Genomic DNA, 23,280 nt, shown 5'->3' on the forward strand with positions numbered 1-23,280 from the left:
AAAAAAAAAAAAAACGGAGCTAGCGAAATGCGAATTAGAAAAAGCATTAGGTAAATGTGCAAAAAGAAATAACAGCAACAACATTGTTGCTGCCCAAAAACACTTACTGCACTTCCTCTCCCTCTCCCGCTCTCTCTCTCGCTCTCTCTCTGTCGCTCACACTCGCAACTCTCGCTTCGCTTTGGTCGTGACTCCTGCGCTCGCCTCCTGTTTACAGCTGCACACAAATTTTTTTTTTTTTTTTTTGGTTTTAGTACACACCCTTTTTGGGCACACCAAATATAACATTCAACAAAAAAAATAGAACAAAAAACGAAAACATATATTGCTTTATTGATATTTATGCACTTTAACTAGCATAGGTATGTGCGTTTTATTTATATTTGTTGGTTGCATTTAATGCTTTTCGTATTAGGCACGCGCGCAATTTGATTCGAAACAAAAATTCGCAAGACGCGCTCAGCCCGGCGCACACACGACCGCATTCAACGAGTTGTTAATTGGAAATAACATTGATGTAACAGCTGTTAATGCGCTTGAGTCCTGGTTTCGTGCGCCAATAGGTTGGCATTAAGTTGGCTGCACGCAAAACGTTGCTCAACGCAGAAATGTTAATGTAAGCCTTACGTTACGTGCTCCACATCTAACGAAATATGTTGGCAATTGGTTGAAAACTATTTTCCAACAGGAAAATGCTAACGTATTCATGTGGTACGCTAACAACGAGTTAGCTCTTGGACTCATTCACATAATATAAGCAAGACCAAGACATTTTTGAAATAAAGCAATTTTATTAGATTAATTTTAAGTTGCGCGCTTGTTGTTTACGTTTTATCCAATGTAATGTCAACGTAACAGGAACATAGCAAACGTAAGCAACGCAAACGCAAAACTGAGCAACGCAAACTCAAAAACGCAACATAAGCGTTCGAATTTAAACAATTTAAAACAATGCAAAAACCCTGAGAAACACGCACATTTAAAAAAACAAAAAAAAATAAACGAAATTATTGTGCATATTAGCATAATTATATATTGAATAATATCAGTATCGCTGCCACTTTTTTGTTAAATATTAAATTTATAAATACGGTTGAAATCAATTGTTTTGGTATATTTGAAAATCTTACGTTATTATCGGCCTGATCGTATTTCATATACCAATTGGCTGACTATACTCAAATATTAATCAAAAAATAAGTTTTTCACAAGGCACCTACGTCAACTCTTTGAATCGAAGAAATATCACCAAAAATAGTATCGATATATCGCCGCCAAAAAATACCACGATATAATACATAATTTTCTTGTGCAAAAATATCGATAGCTTGATACATTTTCGACAGCCCTAGTGCACATATAAATGTCAACAAAGCTAGTATACGTAAGCGAAGTTTGTGTACATTAAAACAAGTGTTTAGCTATGAAACTTATAGAACGACAATAAACCAACTTGGTTAATAAGAAAACATGTTGTGCACCATGAAAAAAGTGGCGAAGTTTCGCTATTGAGCATGTAAAATAGAAAAAGCAGCGCACCGAAAAATTTACGTGTGCGCTCCAATATACGCCATAAATATTTATAGCAAGTGCATATTTGTTTTGTTTAATTCTAATTTCAGCTGGCGAAAAAAACAAAAAACAAAATACAAGTACCTGTAAAGTAATCGAAAACGAAAACGTTTGCTGACGTGCTGTGTAAGTTAACAATGATTTATTGGCCAAAATGATACACAAAAATATTTTGGGCAGCAGCAGGCAACTGTTATACGGCAGCGCTCTTATACACAACAAAAACTGTAGCAAAGAATTATAAAAAGCGGCTCTGATTTCCAAGAACTGTCTGCACGCATGTGTGTGTGCACGTGTGTGTGTGTGTGCATATTAAACAGGTTCTCATACAATTTTATTTGATGCTTTGTTGTTTTTATTTTTGCGCAGCCTTTGATGCGCTTTGTCCACATGCAGCACAAGTGTGTGTGTGTGTGTGTGTGTGTGTGTGTGTGCATATTCCGGGCCTGAAGGTCAGCGCTGCTTTCTCCCGTTGTTTTTGGCTGCTGTGCAAACATAATTACGGTTCTTTTGCTTTTTTATGGCTCTAGCCACTTGAAAAAAAAAAAAAAAAACTGAAGTAATTAACTTTAACATTTTGCGCAAATGTGAATGCACTCACACGTACACACACACACACACGCACACAGCAGTGGGCAGCGCTGTTGTTGTAGTTGTGCGTGGCACGCAGGTAACTTTAGCCTTACCCCTAGGGGCGTGTGCCAGCTGCCCGCTGTCCATTGTCCCCTGATTTTATCCACCCACACTGCACACACACACACACACACACGCACGCACGCATAGCCGCGGGCGGTATTTAAATGCGCAATCGAAACTCTTGCGAAATGCTGGGATGACACTTTCTCAATGCAAGTGCGAGTGCGAGTGAGAGAGCAATGAGCGATATGCATTATATGAGATCTGATCTGCCGCTATGCATTGTTGATATGCTCTCAATGAGCTGCTGCGATATATCGATAGCTACAATTATCGATGCAAATCAATTTAAGATCCTTTGGATAAATTGAATTTGTCTAGCGCCGCCCTCTGCTACAGATACAACAGGCTGCAGCCGACGCCCATACGCGCTGCTCTCGCTCTCTCACTCTCTCTCTCTCTCTCTCTGCCTCCCACTTTTCACGCACTGAAACTTCAAATGCCGCAGTTTGTTTTTGCGCCCAACGCCCCGCACCGCGCCCGCTGCTCCAGCCGTATCGTTCTTGGCACAGTGTGCAACGCGTGCAGAGACGAAGGCGACGCGCACAGTCGGATTAACGTTAACATTCGTTTTGGCTGCGAGAGATAAACACAAACGGTTAACGAAAGAACGGGAGTACGAGAGAGAACAAGTGCCTGACAGTCGCCAGTTCTCAACGCGCTGCCGTTGTGTGCGGACGTGTGTGTGTGTGCGCGCATAAAATAACAGAGTAGAAATAGAAGGAGGGAAATTTGTTCAAAATAAAACACGGTGCGATTGAAATGAAATCTTTTGAATAGTTCAATATTTTTTTTTTTTTTTTGACTATTATTTTTGCCTGTTGCACGCAAGTGTTAAAAAGTGTTAAATAATTACAATTATAATTGCAGTGCGTGCGCTGCGAGATTCGTTGTTGTTGTAGTCGGAAACAGTGAGTGAGAGAGAGAGAGAGAGAGGAAGAGAGAGAGACAGCATCACGACATGGAGGATCGCATGATGGCCCACACCGGCGGCATGATGGCACCCCAGGGCTACGGCCTGCCCGGCCAGGACGATGGCCAAAATGCTGGCAACGAGAACGAGGTGCGCAAGCAAAAGGACATCGGCGAAATACTTCAACAGATCATGAGCATTTCGGAGCAATCCCTGGACGAGGCCCAGGCCAGGAAGCATACGCTCAACTGTCATCGCATGAAGCCGGCCCTGTTCTCCGTTCTGTGCGAGATCAAGGAGAAAACCGGTAAGTAGCAAAAATTAAATCAAACCAGAGAGGGAGCGTGAGAAAGAGAGAGAGAGAGAGAGAGGAAGACAAAGCCAAGCTTCGGCACGTCGCACTTTGAATACTCTTTCGGGCATTTTCAGCTTAATGTTATTGTAGTCCATTAAGATTAGGATTTGGTTACTTATGTAGGATCTGGGTGGAGTCCAATCAAAGCTTATGTAATATATCTGTAAAAAACAGTCAAATCTCTTCCAAGTTACGACAAATTAACTGCAAAGTTGAGACAAGAACTTGGTCAATATCGACTCACCTGTTGATGTCAATCGGCTATATACTATCGTATAGTAGAGTATATTATTGTATATGGGATAGAACAGGACTATATATACTTTAGTATAGTTCTACTGAAATTGTAAAGAAAGTAAAGCTTCTCTGACATCTACTCTTGCAGTTTTATGCTTTTTCTTACTTTCGAATGCAATAAGCAATGCATCATGCAAACAGAAATTATTGGAATTTGCCGCAAACACGTGGCTAGTCAATATAAGCGCACGTTTTCTGTAATACATTCCATGTTTCTTAACCGATCTTGATGAAATTTGTAACAGTAGATCTTAATGTGATATCGAATATTCGTATATATATAGCAATTATTAATTGATATCTATGGTGGGGCTGGAGTTAGCTATTAAATGAAAGATACTTGATCTATATAAACTCTTCTAAATAAACAATTCTAGATGCCAAATGTCAAATTTGCTTGCTCTAGCTGCTGAAACCGATGAGAAACAGATATTCGATATCGATTCTTATCGATTTCTTGAAGATCCTTGAAAGACAAAGAATATATATCTTTCATAGGGTCGAATAATGCTTCCCTCCGCCTGTTGCATACATTTATTTTTTTTAGCTTTCTTTCTTATTAAATTTCGATATTTTTCTAAGGTAGCTATTTGGTCGGAATGCCCCTAATGTAGTTTATTAGGGTCTACCTTTAGCAGCAAAGGAATCTACTATAGAAAACCAAAAGGAAATTTAATAAGGGTATTCCCACGGTTTTTTTTTTTTTTAAATTCCTGCACATTGCACGCGCAATCATTCCTTATTATCGGGATTCCCTTCCATTCAAGAAAAGTCTCAAATGAGCTCTACCTTAAGCTTAAATAAAGCAACAAGAGTTCGAACCGGGGTTCTGCTTCCTCTTGAATGTCTGAAGGTTTAGGATAACTAAACCTATTGAGAATTTCAAAGCGATTTTTTCTTCAATTCATTTCAATTGAAGAGCTGCATCTTTAGCTTTAATAAAGCAACAACAGTTCCGGGATTCGAACCTTAGTTCGAACCTGCTTCCACTTTCCACAGCAAAGGATTCTATCATAAGAAAGACACAAAAGAAAAGCAAGCCAGCTCTTTAAATTCCTGCACATTTACTCGTTATTAACCCTGCACGCACCTTGTCCTGAATTTTCAAATGTGTTTTCCTTTAATTTTTCTTTTTCTTGTTCTTCCTCAACTTCATTTCGCCCTGACATTACGCCCACGCAGCGACACAAAATGGGCAATAACAGCGCGTTTTGATTGTGGGCCAGATGTTTTGAATGGCTCCAACGTTGCCATTGCCTAACCCTAAAGTACAGCAACCCCACACCGCCCACACCACCCACACACCCCCGTCAGCTCTTTGCAACCCCCGCCCTGCCATAAGGGAGCTGGCCGCGTCCCCAACTCCAGCCCAACTGTAAAGAAACCCCCAAGAAAAAGGCGCACCGTTGCGAAATTGCCTTTTGGCCAGCGTCTTGGCCCTCTTCGGCTGGGTTTTCTTTTGTTTTTATTGTCGTCGAAGTGCGAACTGAAAAACCCTGGCAAATACACATGTTTCCTTTTGAGTGTCTACCGCAGATTATGTTTCCATAGTTCAGGTTTCTTCAAATTCGAAAACTTGAAAGCTTGAGAGCTCTTCTTTCCCCTATTTAGATTTATGTTACATAATATAGAGATAGTCTCGAGGTCTTCTATATATACTTTATGAGGTCTTCTTCCATGACATTAAATTGTAATACCCTCTGGAAAGGGTATTAACAACTCACACTCAACAAGTCTTATGAAAAGCTGGGGAAAACGAAAAGTAAATAACTCTTCGACTTAAAAAAATGCATAAATAAAGGACGTCAGCCCAATCTACCCAGCTCTCCCAATATAGATTCAAATTACAGGGTATAACGCAAAATGTTTTTTATTTTTTTCGAGTTATTTTTTATGTTATTTCCCGTTGGAACTTGAGAAAGGGTCGCACACTCTGGTCACACACTTTTCATATGGGCCTTCGATCAGGTGACAAATGCAAAAGGGGCGTAGTGTGTGTGGGAGGGGGGGGGGGGGTAAGGTAGGTGTGCGCATGGGGTAGCTTTGTGAACTATCTAATGCGGCCCTAGATCCCGGCCAAGTGCCGCACAAGGTGAAATCAAATCGCTTGAAAATATTTTGTGTATATACATAATTTTATCAAGCCGTGTGTGTGTGTGTGTGTGTGTGTGTGTGTACAAAGCGATAACACTTGCAGGGCACCGCGTATCGATGGCGGGCGCCGACAAAGTAAACAAGAATAAAACTTGCCGAGAAGTCGAAAAAAAAAAAAACAGAAGAAAAAGAAGAGAAACACTTGACCCAAGTTCCAAGTGGGACGGCTAGGGTATGGCTGGGGGGCAGCTACAGAGAGGCGGATGAGGGGGAAGGGTGACCGAAACGAGTATTTTAAAAATAAAACAAAACAAAAATCAGATCAAAATAACATACAAATCCGACCATAAAAATACCCTGGCAAAAAAGTCCGAATATATTTTCAATACTTTTGTTTCCAAAGTAAAAGCAATTGTTGTGGGAATTCGTGTCGGACCCATGCTAAGAAAATTCCTGGCTAAGTATTCAGAATATAAACTTAAGACTTGTATATATTTTATGGCAAGACAACTGGACGAGCCATAACACAATCTTGAATGGATAGCATACGATAATATACGATATGATAAAGTATTCGAAGAACTTAGGAACTTCAGCTCTTCATATCCTTGGTCTATAATTTTCGTAATATAGCCAAGTATACCCTGGATTTTTCTAAGACAGCTTTACGAAATACTACTCCAATCTGGCATATCAGTGCTGCAGGATATCTCTATAACAAGATTCCTACAGTTAACTGCATTCAGAGTCGATATATGATATGATATCGTAAACCTATCCAACTGGGTTTTACTTTATCTTCTTCTAAAGCATTGAAAAACGTTTGTATCAAGTTTCATAAGGCTAGCTTCATTGAGAGCCGAGTTCTTATAGTTAGCTATATGATATCATAAACCTATCCAACTAGTTCCAAGTTATGTTCTTGCTGCAGCATTAAAAAGAATCTAGACCAAGTTTCCCGCAGCTAGCTTCACGGAGAGCCGAGTTCACGTAGGTAGCTTTATGATAGGATGATCATAGCCAACCAGTACCAACTTATGCACTATCATAGAACAGAAAGACGCTTCTCTACCAAGTTTCATACAGCTAGCTCAAATGGCAGCCAAGTTCTTTGAGTTAGCTATATGATATCGTAAACCTACCCAACTGGTTTTCACTTAAACATTTTCGAGAGCTTAAAGAAGAATGTGCACCAAGTTACCTACAGATAGCTTCATTGGGTGCCGAGTTCAGATAGGTCACCATATGATATGGTAGACCCATCCAGAACTTGTGTTCCTTTCTGCAGCAATAAGAAGCATCTGTATCAAGTTTCCGTAAGTTAGCTCAAGTGGAAGCCGAGTTCAGCTAGATGATATATTAAACTAGTTCGAACTAATGAGAAAAGAAGAAGCGTCTGTACCAGAATGCCTACGGATAGCTTCATGGAGAGTCGAGTTCAGATAGGTCAGATATGATATTAAAAGATTTCTTTCAAATATGAAAGGGTATTCAAAAAAGGTTTACAATTGGATTTTGAAGCTCTTCACAGTTTGCCTTGTTTAACATATTTTATCAGCTTGTGTGTGTTCGTGTGTGTGTGTGTGCGTGTGTGTGTGTGTGTGTGTGTGTGTGTGTGTGTGTGCTCGTCTTGAAATAAGTTTGTGAAAAGCGCAAACCTGTTCGACAGGCATGCAAAATACCACGCACAAGTATTTTGCGACTCGCGACGAGTCGGATGCGTATATATATATATATACATATAGATATATATATACAATGTATATATATATATATATGTAGCTATATATACTTGTAACTGACAGATAGCCGACAAGAGCCCGGCATGTTTATTACACGAAAGACAGGCAGTCGACACCTCCTTCTGCGCTGCGCGTTGTCCTTTTTTGCTTTTTGGCCCATTCAAATTTACGAGCTGGAAATGCCATTTAGACCCCCTCCCCCTCCCCCTCCACCCTTCGCCCCTGGCTTTATCTACGTATTCATCCGACAATTTGGCTGGCTGCTTTTAAATGCTTCATTAGATACGCAAATGATACGCATCCTGCCAGACACGCCCCCCTCCTCCCGCCCGCCTGCTAAGACGCCAAACAAAAGGGTTGTCATATCGAGCAGCTGTACGATCTTGGGATCCTAACTTCATAGATTGCATATATGCTAAGAATATAGTTCAAATTTTTCAATATTAGATATATCTCTTTAAATTAACTGCAAAAATCTGTTAGTTTCCAAGTTCCTAAAACATAAATCAGGTTCAAAGTCACAAAATAACTGATAAATATTTTCTAGAACTTAGAGTTGCATTATAATTTGGTAGGATTTAAGTAACTGCATACCAAATTTCGTAAGTCTAGCTCTTCAAGTTCTCGAGTTCATTCAGTTTAGCTGGAATAGAAAGAAATTTCTATAGGTGGATTCCTAAAGCGATTCTTTTGGCACAATTAGTGGATGCGTCTATCTAGAACTGAGGGTTGGGGCGGTTTTCTTTTGTCTCGAAGAAATCGAAAAAAATGTTGGGTAAATGAGGCTTAATGGACTTATAGATACTTTTTTTTAGGGCTGGAAATGTTTAAGATACTTATAGAGACTCAGGTGTTAATTTTTCTTAAGGCTGGAAATGTTTTAGATTCTTTTTAAGCCTCAGCTCCTAACAGGGTTTATGAAGATACTTAACGATATTATCAATTGAATGTGGTTTTCTTTTCGGAAACCATTTATAAAATGTTAATTGATCATTCTTGGCTTGAAAGCTCTGGGGTCCAATAGAACCCCAACTGCAATGCGAAATTAGGCTGAACCAAAACTTATGCTGATTATGGAAAAGGGCATACAAAAACTTGGCATACTTGGCTTGGTTTTTTGGTTTCTAGAGAGCTGCTCGCCACAAAAAGTTAAAGATTTGTTGTAAATTCTTTAAAGATTGATTGATTTACAAGTTGAAGATAAGAACAAATTGTCAAACTTAAATTTAGTTTTTAGTTTTGTGTAATCAGTCAAAAAAAAAAAAACTTTGCTAGAAGAAGCTCTGATAGCGGCCAGACCACGCCCCAAAAACGTGAACCGCCCCCCCTCCCCCCTCCTTTGAAAGTGTGTCTGGGAAAACTTTGGCAATATTTGGTCTAACCTTAAGCAAATAAACCAACCACCGATGTCGCACGCAAAACACAAACAGCAGCTGTCGCCCAACCAACTCTTGCTGTAATCTTTTAATAACATTACACACACACACACACACACACACACACAGGCAGGCGGGCAGACAGCCACGCCCACAGCCTCCTTTGTTTGGATATTGAAGCAGCTGTCGCCAGAGGCGCAATATACTGCCTCTCCTCACCTCGCCTCGTCTCGTTTTGCACTGGCTACTGGCAGCCATAAATTGAATAGAGAATTTAATAACATGGCCTGTAGAAATGTTAATGTGACGCTGTTAATGTTAATTTAACTGTTGGCACCTGTATTTTGCGCTCAGCTAATGAGCTAATGACATTCTGTGCGTGTTTATCAAGAGACTGCAAGCTTTTAAGCTTGTTTAAAAGTTTTTATTTTGCTTGAGCCAAGCATCAGAGGCTTGATTGACTGATTGATCTGTTAAAGCTAAAATTGCCCTGCGACAGAGCTTTTTTGTAAATTCCGCCCGTAAGTGTGGAAAATAAGTGGAAAACAATTGCAGCAGACTTTTGTTTACCCTCAATTTGGTTACTTTTTAAGGATCATTGTCTTGCAAACTGTTTTACTATTTGAACAAAATCAGATTTAACTTGCAAAGCTTTCGAGCGCTTCAAGCTTAAACTAACTTAAAGCTTTCCAGTTTAACGCTATTTTCTCTCACTTTCGAGCTTTCAAGTCGTGATTTGATGTTTCTGTAGCGCCTTCAACGGATCCCGAATTTATCTCTCTAAAAGTCAAAAGCTCATGCAAAAGCTTTTTATAATACAGATTTGATCTTACAAGTTGTTTGTGAAAGTAACGTGGAAAGCTTTAATATATAGCGACATAATCTCACTCTAGGAAATGTTTTAGTTCCACTCGATTGCACCTAAATGTAAAAGCTTTTCTTCGTTTAGAGCTTTTCATCTGTTTGATCATATGTTTTCGTAAAGCTTTCAGCTAATTGACCCTAAATCTTTGAAAACTTGAATATAGTTCGACTTAACCTCACTTTCGGCACTGTTTTTCTCTCGCTCGAGCTTTCGTCTTTCGATTTTAGCTAAATCTGAAAGCTTTTCTCCGCTACGAGCTTTTGAACTGTTCGGCTTTAGCTTCTGATTAATTATAAGCTACTGTGATTTATTTAATATTCAGCTTAAAGCTTTGAAAACTTGAATATAGTTCGACTTAACCTCACTCTAGGCCCTGCACTTCACACTCCGCTCGCCCCAACGCATTGTGAGTGCCATTCTTAAGGCGTATATTCTTATCTTGCGGCAAATGTCATTTGAAACTTTGGCCAAAAACTTTGAAACGTTTCGATTGAGAGTTTTGGGAATTTTCGCAGCACAGCATGAGATTCAAGTCTGAGCCCAGAAATCTTTTATTCAAGGCAAAAGCCGTTGAAAGGACGAGCTGCGTGCACTTTGGCCAAGGGAGGTGTACAAGGGGGGCGGGCTTGGGATTTCATTACTTGTCTTGTGCTTATGCTTATCCAGTTCCCGGCAATTGTTTTCGTTGTCTGCATAATACATAGATGAGGTAGACGAAGAAGAGAAAGGGAAGGGAAGGGCAGGGAAGGGAAGCACAAGGATACGCTTCGGCCATGCTGATGAGCTGAGGAAGCAGCTGCAAAATGTTCCAGCTCTGGCTAACTCCTTGGCGAACGTGATTAAGATTCAAGCGGCGGCAAGTGTGGCGCAAAATCCAATTCATGCATAGCCAGGACTTGCGAATAAGCAAAGATAATACACAACAGCAGCACGCATTTCCCTAGACAATATGGCAGCACAGCAGATACGTGAGACTCCCTGTGCGTGTGTGTGTGTGTGTGTGTGTGTGTGTGTGTGTGTGTGTGTGTGTTTGCGTGTAGTGAAAACTTTTGTTATTGTTTTTCGCATAATAATAAAATTTTATGCGCTCCTTGCGCTCAGCCCCAGCCGCAGCTGAGCGAATGCAATAAGCGCTGATGGGGCAACGCCGGCTAGGACTGGCAACGCCGGCGCCATTTTGTTATTTTGCACGAAACTTTAAAGCCATATTCTTTGCTGATTGTTTGTTTTTGTTTTTTGGTGTCTTGCAGTTCTGTCCATTCGCAACACGCAGGAGGAGGAGCCACCAGATCCGCAACTGATGCGCCTGGACAACATGCTGATTGCCGAGGGCGTGGCTGGGCCAGAAAAGGGCGGCGGCGGCGCCGCGGCAGCCTCAGCAGCGGCCGCCAGCCAAGGCGGTTCACTGTCCATCGATGGCGCCGACAATGCCATCGAGCATTCGGATTATCGCGCCAAGCTGGCCCAGATCCGACAGATCTATCACCAGGAGCTGGAGAAATACGAGCAGGCCTGCAATGAGTTTACCACGCACGTCATGAATCTGCTGCGCGAGCAGAGCCGCACCAGGTGAGAGAGCGAGAGAGCGAGAGAGAGAGAGAGAGAGAGAGACCGTGTGAGAGTTGCCAGATGATGTACTGAAGCTTAACGAATATTTAACTCGACGAAATTTATCAATGTGGGAGAGCGAAGAGCGAGTTACAAGATGATCTACTTAAAGCTTTCGCAATATGTTATTTGGCAATCTTAACGAATGTTTAACTTGGCGAAACTTAACAGTGTAAGAGACCGAATAGAGAGAGAGAGGGAGTGAGAGAGAGAGAGAGAAAGATTCACCTTTTCTTATTTGACAAGCTTAACGAATGTTTAACTTGACGAAATTTAACCGTTTTATTTACTTAAACGATCGATAAAAGGTTAAGAATAAGGTTATCTACGATACGCCGAATATTTAATACCCTTCAAGGCATTTGCCTTGGCAGATATTTGAGCAAATCGGAGACTTTTTTTTTGATGAAAATAACTTGGATAAAAGAATATTTTGACATACAAAAACTCATTATGGAATCGATTCTTTCTATGAAGCCAAAGAAAAAGTAATATGACCTTGGAATTGGGCTCATATGTAAGTTAATGATGATCCAGAATATATATGCTACACGGATTCAGAGATATCTTCTTCTATGCATTATACACCTCATTGTTTCATGACAAAATTCGAAAACCCTTTACACAGGTCTAAAAATATTTGGTCATGCTTTGACTATTTTGCGATAACTGCTTATTTTTGCATAATATCGATAAGTATCGATTTTAATTTATCTTACCTTGCAGCTGTGAGGGTCGTTAAAGCCATCCGCGGCGTGACGAAGATACTTTATAGATTACAATACTAGTTAAACATAAATCGATCGATAATAAATCATGTTTTTTCATAATATCGATAAATATCGATTTTGTGCTTTAAGCATATTTCAATTTCAAAGATAGTTTATTAGTCAAAAATGTTACCTAGTGGCAACATTGGCTGCGCGTAACATCGATAAATCGATACTTTACATAAAGCAATGATTAATCAATTATATATTTTTTGTTTTAACAGACCCATCACACCCAAAGAAATCGAGCGCATGGTGCAGATAATCCACAAGAAATTCAGCTCGATTCAGATGCAGCTGAAGCAATCGACCTGCGAGGCGGTGATGATATTGCGATCTCGATTCTTGGACGCGCGTCGCAAGCGTCGCAATTTCAGCAAACAGGCATCCGAAATACTCAATGAGTATTTTTACAGTCATCTGAGCAATCCGTATCCATCCGAAGAGGCCAAGGAGGAGCTGGCGCGCAAGTGTGGCATAACGGTGCGTATCGATAAATAGTTATCGATTATATTTGTCTAATCGATATTTGGTTCAAATCGCTGCAGGTATCGCAAGTATCGAACTGGTTTGGCAACAAGCGCATTCGCTACAAGAAAAACATCGGCAAGGCCCAGGAGGAGGCCAATCTGTATGCGGCCAAAAAGGCAGCCGGCGCCTCGCCCTATTCAATGGCCGGTCCGCCCAGCGGCACCACAACGCCCATGATGTCGCCAGCACCGCCGCAGGACTCGATGGGCTATCCGATGGGCTCCGGCGGTTACGATCAGCAGCAGCCGTACGATAACAGCATGGGCGGCTACGATCCCAATCTGCATCAGGATCTTAGTCCTTGAGGATAGGCTTGCCAAAGCTAAAATCACAACAACAACAAACACTAACAAAAAATCAACTAATAGAAAGTACTACTTCATTTTGTTTCAACCCAATTTTCTTCTTTTCGTCGTTTATCTCTATTAAATTGTGCGTGTAAAAACTTAACGAACTTAACGAATGTGTGCGTGTGTGTGTGTGTGTGCAGCATACAATCAATTATGTATACGATTATGTCTCAATTATTATAACATGAGGCGAATAAGCAAAATTTAAGAAACAACAAAAATACAGCTAACAGCAACAACAACAAATATGCACACACACACACACACACACACACACACACGGCAACTGTTATAAATACACACACATGCTTGCACATGCACAGTGGTTGTTGGCCCATTGTTTGGCAGGCAAAAAATATATTTATTTAAAGCTGAATAACATTTGAAGCTTAAAACTTGTTCAACTATGTTAAATGTCATTTTGGAATGCGTTTCATTTGCGCTGTATTTAAAATTTTGTATGCCTTCAATTTTTAGATTCTTGTATACCCTGTCTCTATTGATAATGTGTGAAAAGAAGGGTATGTTGTTCTAATGCACATGTGTGTAACAAGCAGAAGCAATACCTTTACAGCAACTCCTTACATTTATACATTTCTATATATATATATATATTTGCTTTCCGTGTCCGTCGAGTTTGTTCAAGTAATTCAGCTTTGTTTTAATCATAATCACAGATCGGGCATATTTCATGCTATCAAAATTTCGGAATGTTTTTTGAACTCTTGATTGAACTCTTTATTCATTTGGGTCTTTATCAAAGATTTTAAAGGAATCAATGGGTGACTTCTATTTAAAGCTGTTTTCGGCTTCAAAAAGGCTGTTTTTCTAGCATTTTTATGCTAACTGAAAATTTATGGCATATAAAATTTATAGTAAAAAAATGACATTTTGTTTAATTGTTTTTTTTGCCAGCAAAAGGCCAACTCTCACCAGAATGTTGCCAATTCAGCTCTTTTCTGGCTAAATGTGGCTATTTTCAAGAGTTGAAATTTCAAACTAATTTAGTTTTTTTCTGGCAACTCAAGCCGCACAGCAAACTAAATTCAGCTATTTTCGGCTACTTTTTCTATAAAATTCAGCTTCCTTTTAGAATTCTATTAAATTCAGCTGCTTTTTTAGCTGCAATTGACAACAGCTGAAGCCCTTTGCGTTGCAATATCAAATTAATTCATAAACAAAAGCAAATAAAACTTAGATTTATTTGTCAAATATGCATAAATTGTAATTTGCACAAATCGAGCCTGTTTTGAATTTCTAGCTTTTTGTGTGCTTAGCTTAAGTAATGCGTTTTTTTTTTGTACTCTAATCAATTAACTAAAAAAAAAAAAAAAAAAAAAAAAACTAACAAGCTTTTTGCGCTTTTATATTAATTGTGAACCTCAAATACGTAAAAAATGAAATGAGAAGCGAAGCATAACTTTCTACTAGGCGTTAGTTTAAATAGTTATATATATACATACATATATATATATATTTTTTTTCGTAGTCAAGCTAAATACAACAACATTAACATGAACTAAACAATTGTATACTAAAATTAAATTTACAACAACAAACGCATGTATACCACGAAATACGAATCAAGCAAAATATCTACACACACACACACACACACACACACACATGTATAAATCTATATGTGTATACTTGTATACCAGAAGAGCGAAAAGTTGAACAAATGTATACTAGAACGTAACTCCCATTTATTATGCCGAACAAAGAGCAAAACTCAAAATACTTGAAAATTATAACATATTGTATACCAGCAAGCGCAGCGTTTGCCACTGTTATACGCCGTATAACAGTTCAGATTTAACCTAACTAAATTGTCAGCAAGTATTACGAACTATATAACCTGTTTATTACACTATTTATGGCAAAATTGAAACAAACAAAAACAAAATACAAAAAAGCGTAAAACATGTATACGATGTAAATCAAATTTATAACAACCATTTTTTTTGTCCTCTTTTTGTTTCCAAGCAAAAAACTCGATTTTCACCCAAAACGGAAGAAAGAGTTAAAATACGGTTAATAAAAAAAAAAACTCCTCTTAGTATTTTATGGAAAAAGTATTGTAATATCGAATAAAGTAACAAATACGAAAACTATTTCAGCTAACTGTTAAAACACCAGATCGGTATATATATATATATCTATATCTATATATATATATCAATCGATATATGGAATACAATTATAATTATTTTAAAAGAAAACCAACAAGAACAATGCTATACTATAATTAAATAAACAACAACAAAAAAAAAAAAAGTGAACTTTAATTAAATTGACTGCGGGTTGAACTGGCAAGCGAGAGGTCGCTGGCTCGAATGCAATAATATTCAAAATGGGTAAATGAATGCACACAAAATTGTTATAATTAACATTTTTTGGTTGTCTTTATTGTCTGAGAATTTTATTGCTGTCTTAGTAGAGGGAATACCCTTTATTTTTTTTTAATTTAGCAAGAAGGCCTTTTCGTCTGCCTGAAGTCATTGGCTCTTGCATATTTCACATAGTTCCGCCCAATGCCGGGCAATTTCTCTTATAAAATATATTCATCATTCCCCTACTCAACATATTTGGTTTAAAATTTATTAAATTTGTTCTTCCATAAATAACACTAGTTGACTTAAGAAAAAAAAAAGAAAACAGCACAAAAAGGTGGAAAAAAAGACACACAAATAAAAAATAAATTTCCAAAAAAAAAGCGAAGCACTTCAGATCGAATACAAAAGATAAAAGATATATATATATATATATATATATATATATATATACAGACGATAAGCAACATTATTGTTAAATATATATATATGTGCGTGTGTGTGTGTGTAGTATATGGTACATGTATCAGAGGAAGTATCACATTGTACGATTTCTTGTAGCTTGAGCCTGAGACGGCCGTGGGCGTTGGGCGGTGGGCGTGGGCCTAACGCCTGCCTGGGCACTTGGTCCAGATTGTGACTGTGTTGTTGTTGTTGGGATTGGATTTGTTGGGTCCGTGGCTGGCCCGGCGCGCCGCGTCTCATTCGGTCTTGGCCTTGGCATCGTCGCTGGCATTGCAGGCGCTGCTGGCAATTGGATTGCCATTGCGATAATCGCTGCAGCTGTTGCTGCTGCTCTCGCTGCGCCTGCGTTGGCTGGTCTCTGTGCTGGCATCGCCGTTGATCGCATCCGATATGGTGCTGGAGATGCTGCAGACGCCGCCGCCGGCGCCGGCGCTTTGGTTCGAGGCACTCGACACACAGGCACAGCCATCGCAGACACGAACATCCGTCTGCCAGCCGCGCTCTGGCACCGGCATGCGCCGCTTGGAGCAGCTGCTGCAGACCGCCTGGCCGCAGCGCCGGCAATGATGCCGGCGGCAATCGCCAGCCGTTGCTGCGGATGCAGCTGCTCCTCCTGCTTCTCCTCCTCCACCAGCTGCACCATTCGATTTTGAGTGCTTGCCCAGCTGTTGCTGCTTGCTGCGGCCATCCGCCTGCTTGGCCAGCTCCAGCTCCTCAACGCGCCCGAAGACAGACTTGCAGATATAGCAGCTGGGCGATTCGGCATCGGGCACCCAGTATGCCGGCCGAGCGCTGTCCTTGATCATCTCTGGATGGGATGGCATTGCGTTGGATTAGTTTAGCCGTATTTTTTTTTTTGGTTTGTATACCGTGTCTCCGCTTACCCCTGGGATAGTCGATGGCCACGGCGGCAACGCTGCTGATGGTATTGTAAATGGTCTCGCCATATTTGCGCACCAGGATGTCGCCCTCATCGTTGGTCGGCCTGGATCCTGTGCATGCGATAGTCAGATTTGAATTGCAATAAGTAAATGCAGCTTGATCTTGAGTGTGCGCTGTGTGTAACAAACGAAGAAACTTTTACAGACAATCAGACAGCGACAGCGACAGCGACAGAGAGAGCGAGAGAGAGAAGCGCGCACGAAGAGAGCGAGAGGGAGAGGGAGAGAGAGAGCGAAAGCGAAAGCGAAGGAGAGTTAGAATGAGACAGCGGGATTTGGTGCCACGCCCCGTTCTAGTCAAAGGAAAGTCCCAGCTTTAGAGGTCCTTTGAATAACATTTTGATGTGAAACAGCTGTTAATAAACATCTCGCTGTTACTATGCCTAACAGCTGTTAATAAAACTGTCCAGGCTAAAAATATTCCTATGTTAAGCTGCTGTTAGTTGTGCACTGTTATTCTAATGTATATTCTATGCTTAACAGCTGTTATAAAAAGTGTCGCTTTTAAGAATATATCTATGTTAAGCTCATGTTAGTTGTACACAGTTATTCTTTATAAATTCTATGCTTAACAGCTGTTCATAAAAGTTTCACTGTTAGGAATATACCTATGTTAAGCTGCTGTTCGTTCTGTACTGTTTTTCTGCTAAAGCTGACTCAAAAACGAGGCAGCTCAACATAAGAATTTGAAGTTAACACTCAAATGTTAACGTAGCAGGAGCTCTATTGGAGTTATTGGATGGGATTTTTTGGATTATTTGTAATTGCATTAGCTTTTTAAGGAAGTGTATACGGACAAACGGACGAATATTGTAAACAAAGCATAAAAGGCTCACTTTAACATTGGGTTAACAGCAAAGTACTAACATACATGCCCGCTGTTAAGCAACAGAGAGAGAGAGAGAGAGATATATATAGCGAGTGCTCGCGAGCGTATGAACTGATTTTGTGTGCTGTAATTGGGCTCTTACCTGGCGTCGTGTCCGATTTGCGCTGCAGCTGCTGGTGGCAATCGTTGCAGACGCGGACCGGCTGCAGCCAGCCGCGAGCCGGCACCGGGACACGGTGCTGGCTGCACGTGTGGCAGAAGCCCTCGCCGCAGCCGCGACAATGATGCTTGGGCATGCCAGTCTTCTCGAAGTTGCGCTTGCAAGCGTGGCACAGCTGTAAGCAAACGGTAGAAAAGAAAGGTTCAATGAAAAGAATAAGTAAACGAGCCCGCCCAACTAAACGATATCCTGCAAGCTGAGCTGTGCGAGCTACCCAACACTAGGCTGAATTTAAGATGGAGATAGGTCTACATAGCCCTGCGAAATATAAACATCTCTAGAGAATAATATACTATTAATTTGCATTGGCTAGTCGCGCATCTGTCTACCAAATTTGATCTTATAATCTTTGAGATATGCTTCAAAAACAGAGATAAGTGCATTTTCGAAATCGATATTTATCGATACAACGGAAAGATGTCGATCACATCCAATTCGATATTTATCGATACTCGGAAAATGGGTAGAAGTGTCAACCAAATATAAATCGATATATATCGATACTCGGAAAATGGGTCGAAATGTCGAAAATATAAATCGATACTTATCGATACTATGAAAACGGATGTTGATATCGAAAAGAAGCTACTCAAATCGATTAGCTTATGGGGTACAAAAATGTTTTACAAATTAAAGTCTCTAGCTTTCGTAATTTTCGACGGACAGGGCTAGATCGATTCGACATATATACTTTATGGTGTGAAAGATGCTTTCTACTGCCCACTCAAAGCCTTGCTACACATAAGCATGTACTGTCTCCCGCTCTTCTAGTGCCTGTTGCGAATGTAGCTCGAGAATACATAAGGTTTATACGAACGGATCCAGATATGCGCACAGCTGCAATTTGAAGCTTTTCGAGCAGATTAACTAGCCCTGGCACTTAGCATAACTAACAATGATCTCCTGATTGGGACGCCAGTAGCTGGGCGCCACCTTGTCCGCAAGCATGCCGCTGATTGCCTTCGCCCACGGCGCCGAGATGTTGGTGAAGACCTCGCTAATGCTGTTGACGCTGTCGAGCACCATTTGGGCGGAATGGGCATTGGCGCGCAACGCGGCATTGCCGCCCTTCCACACATGCACCACCTGCACGCTGTAAACAAAATGATTAATTGATTGATTGATTGAGTGACTGATTGATTGGGTTCAATTCGTATTGACTTACTGCACGACAGATGCCTCGGGCGATTTGTTGCCATACCAATATTGGCGCGCCCGATAGATTTCACCGCAATAGGGACACTCGATGACATCGCCCTTCCACACGTACTTGGCCAGGCCGGACCAGGCGGTGTCCGTTTGGGATTGGGCGCGTATGCTGACGACAATCTCCTTGCCATTGTTGTAGCACGCCTTGCACAGATACAGCTTGTTCTCGTACTGATGCTGATAGTTGCAGGGCTGCGTATTGAAATGGGATTCGCCGTCGCTGACGTGGCCCATGGAGCGCTGGCAGCGACGGCTGCAGGATTCGCAGTGAGCGCCGCAGGTGAAATACTGCTCGGGAAATGGATTGATCGCCTTCTCGATGATCTCGCCGGCGAATTTCTGATTTAACAGCTTCATCGCCTTGAACACAACCGATGGCTGGCGCGGCGAACGCACCGCCGTATTCTCAATTTCCAATCGCAACGCGTCGCTAATCTTTTTGAAATTCGTTGACTTCTTTGCGTCCGTCTGGATGCCCACATAGCGCAGGGAGCTAAACGCGTTTGTCTCATAGTTCAGCAGGGCGAAACTGTTGCGCAGCTTATCCTCGGCGCTCTCCTCAACGGCTGCAAAAGGGGTTTGAAGCAGGTTTCAATTAGGTTTAAAGCAGGTTTGATCCAATTTAAAGCAGGTTTTAGGTAGCTTTGAAGCAAGTTGAAAATATTTTAAAAGCAGTTTTCAATAGGTTTAACGCAGGCTTTAAAGAGGTTTAAAGTAAGATTACGAGCAGGTTTAAATTGGGTTTAAGGCATATTTAAATAGATTTAAAGTAGTTTTTAAATAGGTTCAAAGCAGGTTTGAAGCAGTTTGAATGGGTTTAAAGCAGGTGTCAGGTAGGTGTAAATTAGCTTTAAAGTAGGTTTTAAATCAAGTTTAAAGTCGGTTTGAAGCAAGATTAAAATAGGTTCAAAGCAGGTTAAAAAAGGCTTTAAGTAGCTTTAAAGCAGGTTTAAAATACGTTTTAAGCAAACAACTTAAAAAGCCACAAGTTTAGGTAAGCCCCCTTACGTACAGCTTTCTAGCGGCTTTGTGTAGTGGGTCTCATGGAATATGATCACAGCTGGTCCCAGGGTGCTGCCGTTGCCCATGGCCTGCAGCGCCTGGGTGAAATGCAGGCAGAACGCCTTCGAGGCGGTGCCCAGGAACTCGTACATATCGCTATGCAAGCGCTCCGAGCGTGTTCGATAAACGACAATATCCGAAATGGCGAGTATCTATCGATAAGAAAAACCAAAATCGAGATGAATCAAGTTGTGCAATCGATAGACGTTTCGATTAATATGCATTTACCTTGAGCAGCATACGCATGCGTTTACTGCTTTTGGCCGTGGTGCCCAGAAGTCCCTCGGTGTCCAGACAGAGAACACCCTGTTCCCGCTGCATGGCCGCATAGACGCCAATTGTGCAGGAGCTCTGCTCGGGCGATGTACGAAAGACGGGCTCACCGTCAAAAAATACTTGATTCATTGTATGCGATTTGCCATCGCCCGTATTGCCAAATATTGAGATCACTTTGATTTTGTCCAGTTCCTGGCATTTCAGTTTCTTGCAAAACAATTCGGGCGTTGCTATCTGCAGATTCTCATCGGCATCGAGAAAGAGAAAGGCGCGCGCCGCTGTCCCGTTGGCATTGTCAATCGAGTCGTGCTCATTGGTATCGATAAAAGGTATCGATTTGAATTCGGCATCGTTTATCACATCCGGTCGCAATACCTCGTCCTGTGTTCAGAGATAGAGCAGAGAGAGGGGAGAGAGAGAACGTATACATTATGTTAACTTGCTCGGGGCTGTTAACACATTTTGTCGCGCACCTCTGTTATGGAGACTAGAAAGGCCATCGTCAAAAGGAAATTTTCAGACGATCTTAGCCTATGCAACAGCAACAACAATAACAACAACAATAATACCGTATGCAATTAACAGGTGCCGTTAGCCCAGCACCAACAACAGCAGCCGCGTTAAGCGCTGATTTTTATGACTCAGCGTCTGTGGGCAACGTTTGCTTTTGCTGCTGCTCAAAAAGTGACGACGCAATTTATTATTTAAAAAAAAATAATAATAATAAACGTCAGGCATTTCTTTTGTTATTATTTGCGTGTGTGTGTGGAGTAAAAACATATTTCTACGTTTACAGCCCGTTAACAGTTTGCATTCTGTCAATGTTAACAGGCTTCGCCTAGGTGTATTGACACTTTAACCCTAAGTGTACAACTTTTTTAATTAACTTTGTTGCTGTTGACAATACAAAATGTTTGCTGATCAAAAAGGTCGTTTATAGTTTTTTTTTTCAATAGGAATAATTTTGTTGGTGAAAAATAGCGAAATAGATCGCTGAGAAAATAGTTTAACATTTTTTGCTCTACGAACAAAAAGTTTTGTTGTAAAATATTGCTTTTTGCCAATTGACGCCATTCGCTGGTTCGTTTTGCTTATTTCATCGAGGAAATCAAATAATAAACAATAAATAAACAAAAAATTGTATTTGAAAGGAAATGGCAGAAATTCAACAAAAATATAAGAAGTAGCGATTGCAACATTTTTATATATATATAAATACACATTTATTATTGCATAGCTTTTTGCAGTAGAAACAACATTTTTTTGTATAGAAATTGCCCGTCTTCAACTCTGATCACCTAAGGGTTAATTTGCAAATGCAGTATGTTAACAGTATGTTAACAGCTTTAATACTGTGAATGTAATTTATTAACGGCTTTTGTTTACTACTTTGTCGCTCTCTTCTTTTTTTTCTTTTTTTATTTTATTTTATTTGAATTTTGAAATAAAATAATATAGTTTTCTAGATTAAGCCGCGGTATTTTTTTTTATGGCTGAGTCGCTTATCAAGAGCTTATCAGTGCCCACAAGCCAAAAAAACAAAAACAAAACCAACCGCGACTGTTGCATACATACATATCTACATACATACATATATATTTAAAATATTATTTCGCCATACAGGAACAACGTGCGTGAAAGAGATGGCAAATGGAACAGAAGCAGCAACAAAGGCAAAAGCGTAGCTCGGTTATGCCAGTGTTATTATTGTTGTTGTTGCTGTTGTTGTTGTAAAACTAGAGTTGTTTTCGAACACTTTGTTTATGTTGTCGTGTCGTTGTTTGGCGTACACGATTATCGTTGTTTTCGCCGTGCCCCTTTTCGTATGTAAAGTGCGACGCAGCTGTTTTGGGGCTGGGCTTACAGCCGTTAAATGCTATGCGCCAAAAGCCTTGCTATAATTCATACACATAGCTATGCGCATGTGTGTGTGCGTGTAGAACAGCTGCGATTGTTTGCGTATGTCGGTATTTATGTGCATGCATATGTGTGCGTGTGTGTGTGTGTGTGTGTTGTGTTTGTTTTTATCAACGTGCGATTCATGAGCAAAACTGAATTAACAATGCGCAATACTTTTGGCCCTAACAACAATAACGTTGAATGTCAACTGGAACATATGATTTTTGGTTGTCTTTGTTGTTGTTGTTGCTGCTTCTGTTGCAATAATTGACAAAGCCGTATTGATCTCTGTCTCTTACCTGAAAATAGTGCAAAGGTTGCATTATTGACGATTGATTTTTATTCGTTGTGTCCAGATTTATCATTATATTAATGCTGAGTTGATTTTGTTAGGGATTTTCGTTGCAGCTGCAACCTGCAGCCAAATGTTACTAAATATGTGTGTCTTCTGTTTGTATGTGTTTATTTGGCTAAGAGTGCGGCTAGCTGCCGATGGCGGTGCACTTAATTAGCTGCTTATCAAATCAACTAGCGTTGCCTATATAGATATAATGCATACACTCAGCGTTTATCCACTTTAGCTAATAATTTAACTATTTGCGCGCACACACAACAACAATCGACGAAAACGCGCACGCATTGTCAAAAAATAATAGCAATACTCTGTAATAGAGATGCGACAACGAACCGATCAATATATCGATAGAGAGTGTTGCCCTATCGCTTACAGATATGGGCGCATTTCGATATGAGGCGCAGCAGTTACTTACGATGATCTATCAAACATAGGATATTTAATTTGTTCAAATTTAGATAGATAAATTAATAACAGCAGTTGCAAGATTTTTCAACAACACATGCTACATATTATTGCTGT

The 23,280-nt window shown here is 40.4% G+C and overlaps 2 protein-coding genes across 8 annotated transcripts; one reads left to right on the forward strand and one right to left on the reverse strand.

The window, feature by feature from the left end:
• The first annotated feature begins 1,327 nt into the window (after nucleotides 1-1,327).
• On the forward strand, nucleotides 1,328-15,124 carry exd (PBX homeobox extradenticle). 3 transcript variants are annotated; one of them, XM_002057976.4, is made up of 6 exons: nucleotides 1,328-1,384; nucleotides 1,623-1,698; nucleotides 3,139-3,488; nucleotides 11,161-11,479; nucleotides 12,513-12,771; nucleotides 12,837-15,124. In XM_002057976.4, the coding sequence occupies exons 3-6, from the start codon at nucleotides 3,230-3,232 to the stop codon at nucleotides 13,122-13,124; spliced, it is 1,125 nt and encodes a 374-aa protein (XP_002058012.1). In that variant the 5' UTR covers nucleotides 1,328-1,384; nucleotides 1,623-1,698; nucleotides 3,139-3,229; the 3' UTR covers nucleotides 13,125-15,124. The 3 variants fall into 3 exon arrangements, with proteins under 3 accessions (XP_002058012.1, XP_070067469.1, XP_032296345.1); XM_070211368.1 differs by lacking the exon at nucleotides 1,328-1,384 and adding an exon at nucleotides 1,386-1,516; XM_032440454.2 differs by lacking the exons at nucleotides 1,328-1,384; nucleotides 1,623-1,698 and adding an exon at nucleotides 2,782-3,019.
• Nucleotides 15,125-15,756: 632 nt separating this feature from the next.
• On the reverse strand, nucleotides 15,757-23,083 carry LOC6634830 (zinc finger FYVE domain-containing protein 1). 5 transcript variants are annotated; one of them, XM_015169573.3, is made up of 8 exons: nucleotides 22,703-23,083; nucleotides 20,457-20,885; nucleotides 20,179-20,380; nucleotides 19,123-19,732; nucleotides 18,852-19,050; nucleotides 17,880-18,072; nucleotides 16,837-17,022; nucleotides 15,757-16,775 (listed from the first exon to the last, which is right to left on the reverse strand). In XM_015169573.3, the coding sequence occupies exons 1-8, from the start codon at nucleotides 22,766-22,768 to the stop codon at nucleotides 16,204-16,206; spliced, it is 2,457 nt and encodes an 818-aa protein (XP_015025059.1). In that variant the 5' UTR covers nucleotides 22,769-23,083; the 3' UTR covers nucleotides 15,757-16,203. The 5 variants fall into 5 exon arrangements, with proteins under 5 accessions (XP_015025059.1, XP_015025061.1, XP_015025060.1 ...); XM_015169575.3 differs by having other exon boundaries at nucleotides 16,837-16,959; nucleotides 22,703-23,082; XM_015169574.3 differs by having other exon boundaries at nucleotides 16,852-17,022; nucleotides 22,703-23,082.
• Nucleotides 23,084-23,280: the final 197 nt, after the last annotated feature.

This window comes from Drosophila virilis, chromosome X (genome assembly GCF_030788295.1).
Source record: "Drosophila virilis strain 15010-1051.87 chromosome X, Dvir_AGI_RSII-ME, whole genome shotgun sequence".
Taxonomy (NCBI): Eukaryota; Metazoa; Arthropoda; class Insecta; order Diptera; family Drosophilidae; genus Drosophila; species Drosophila virilis.

Excerpts from the sequence above, each read along its gene's own strand:
- LOC6634830 (XM_015169573.3), bottom strand. The coding sequence starts at position 22,768 with ATGATAAATCTGGACACAACGAATAAAAATCAATCGTCAATAATGCAA. Across the intron at positions 17,023-17,879 it reads CAAATCGGACACGACGCCAG|CGCACACTCAAGATCAAGCT; the intron begins GTAAGAGCCCAA and ends TGTTACACACAG. Across the intron at positions 16,776-16,836 it reads CAGGGGTAAGCGGAGACACG|AGATGATCAAGGACAGCGCT; the intron begins GTATACAAACCA and ends CATCCCATCCAG.
- exd (XM_002057976.4), top strand. The coding sequence starts at position 3,230 with ATGGAGGATCGCATGATGGCCCACACCGGCGGCATGATGGCACCCCAG. Across the intron at positions 3,489-11,160 it reads CGAGATCAAGGAGAAAACCG|TTCTGTCCATTCGCAACACG; the intron begins GTAAGTAGCAAA and ends GGTGTCTTGCAG. Across the intron at positions 11,480-12,512 it reads CGCGAGCAGAGCCGCACCAG|ACCCATCACACCCAAAGAAA; the intron begins GTGAGAGAGCGA and ends TTGTTTTAACAG.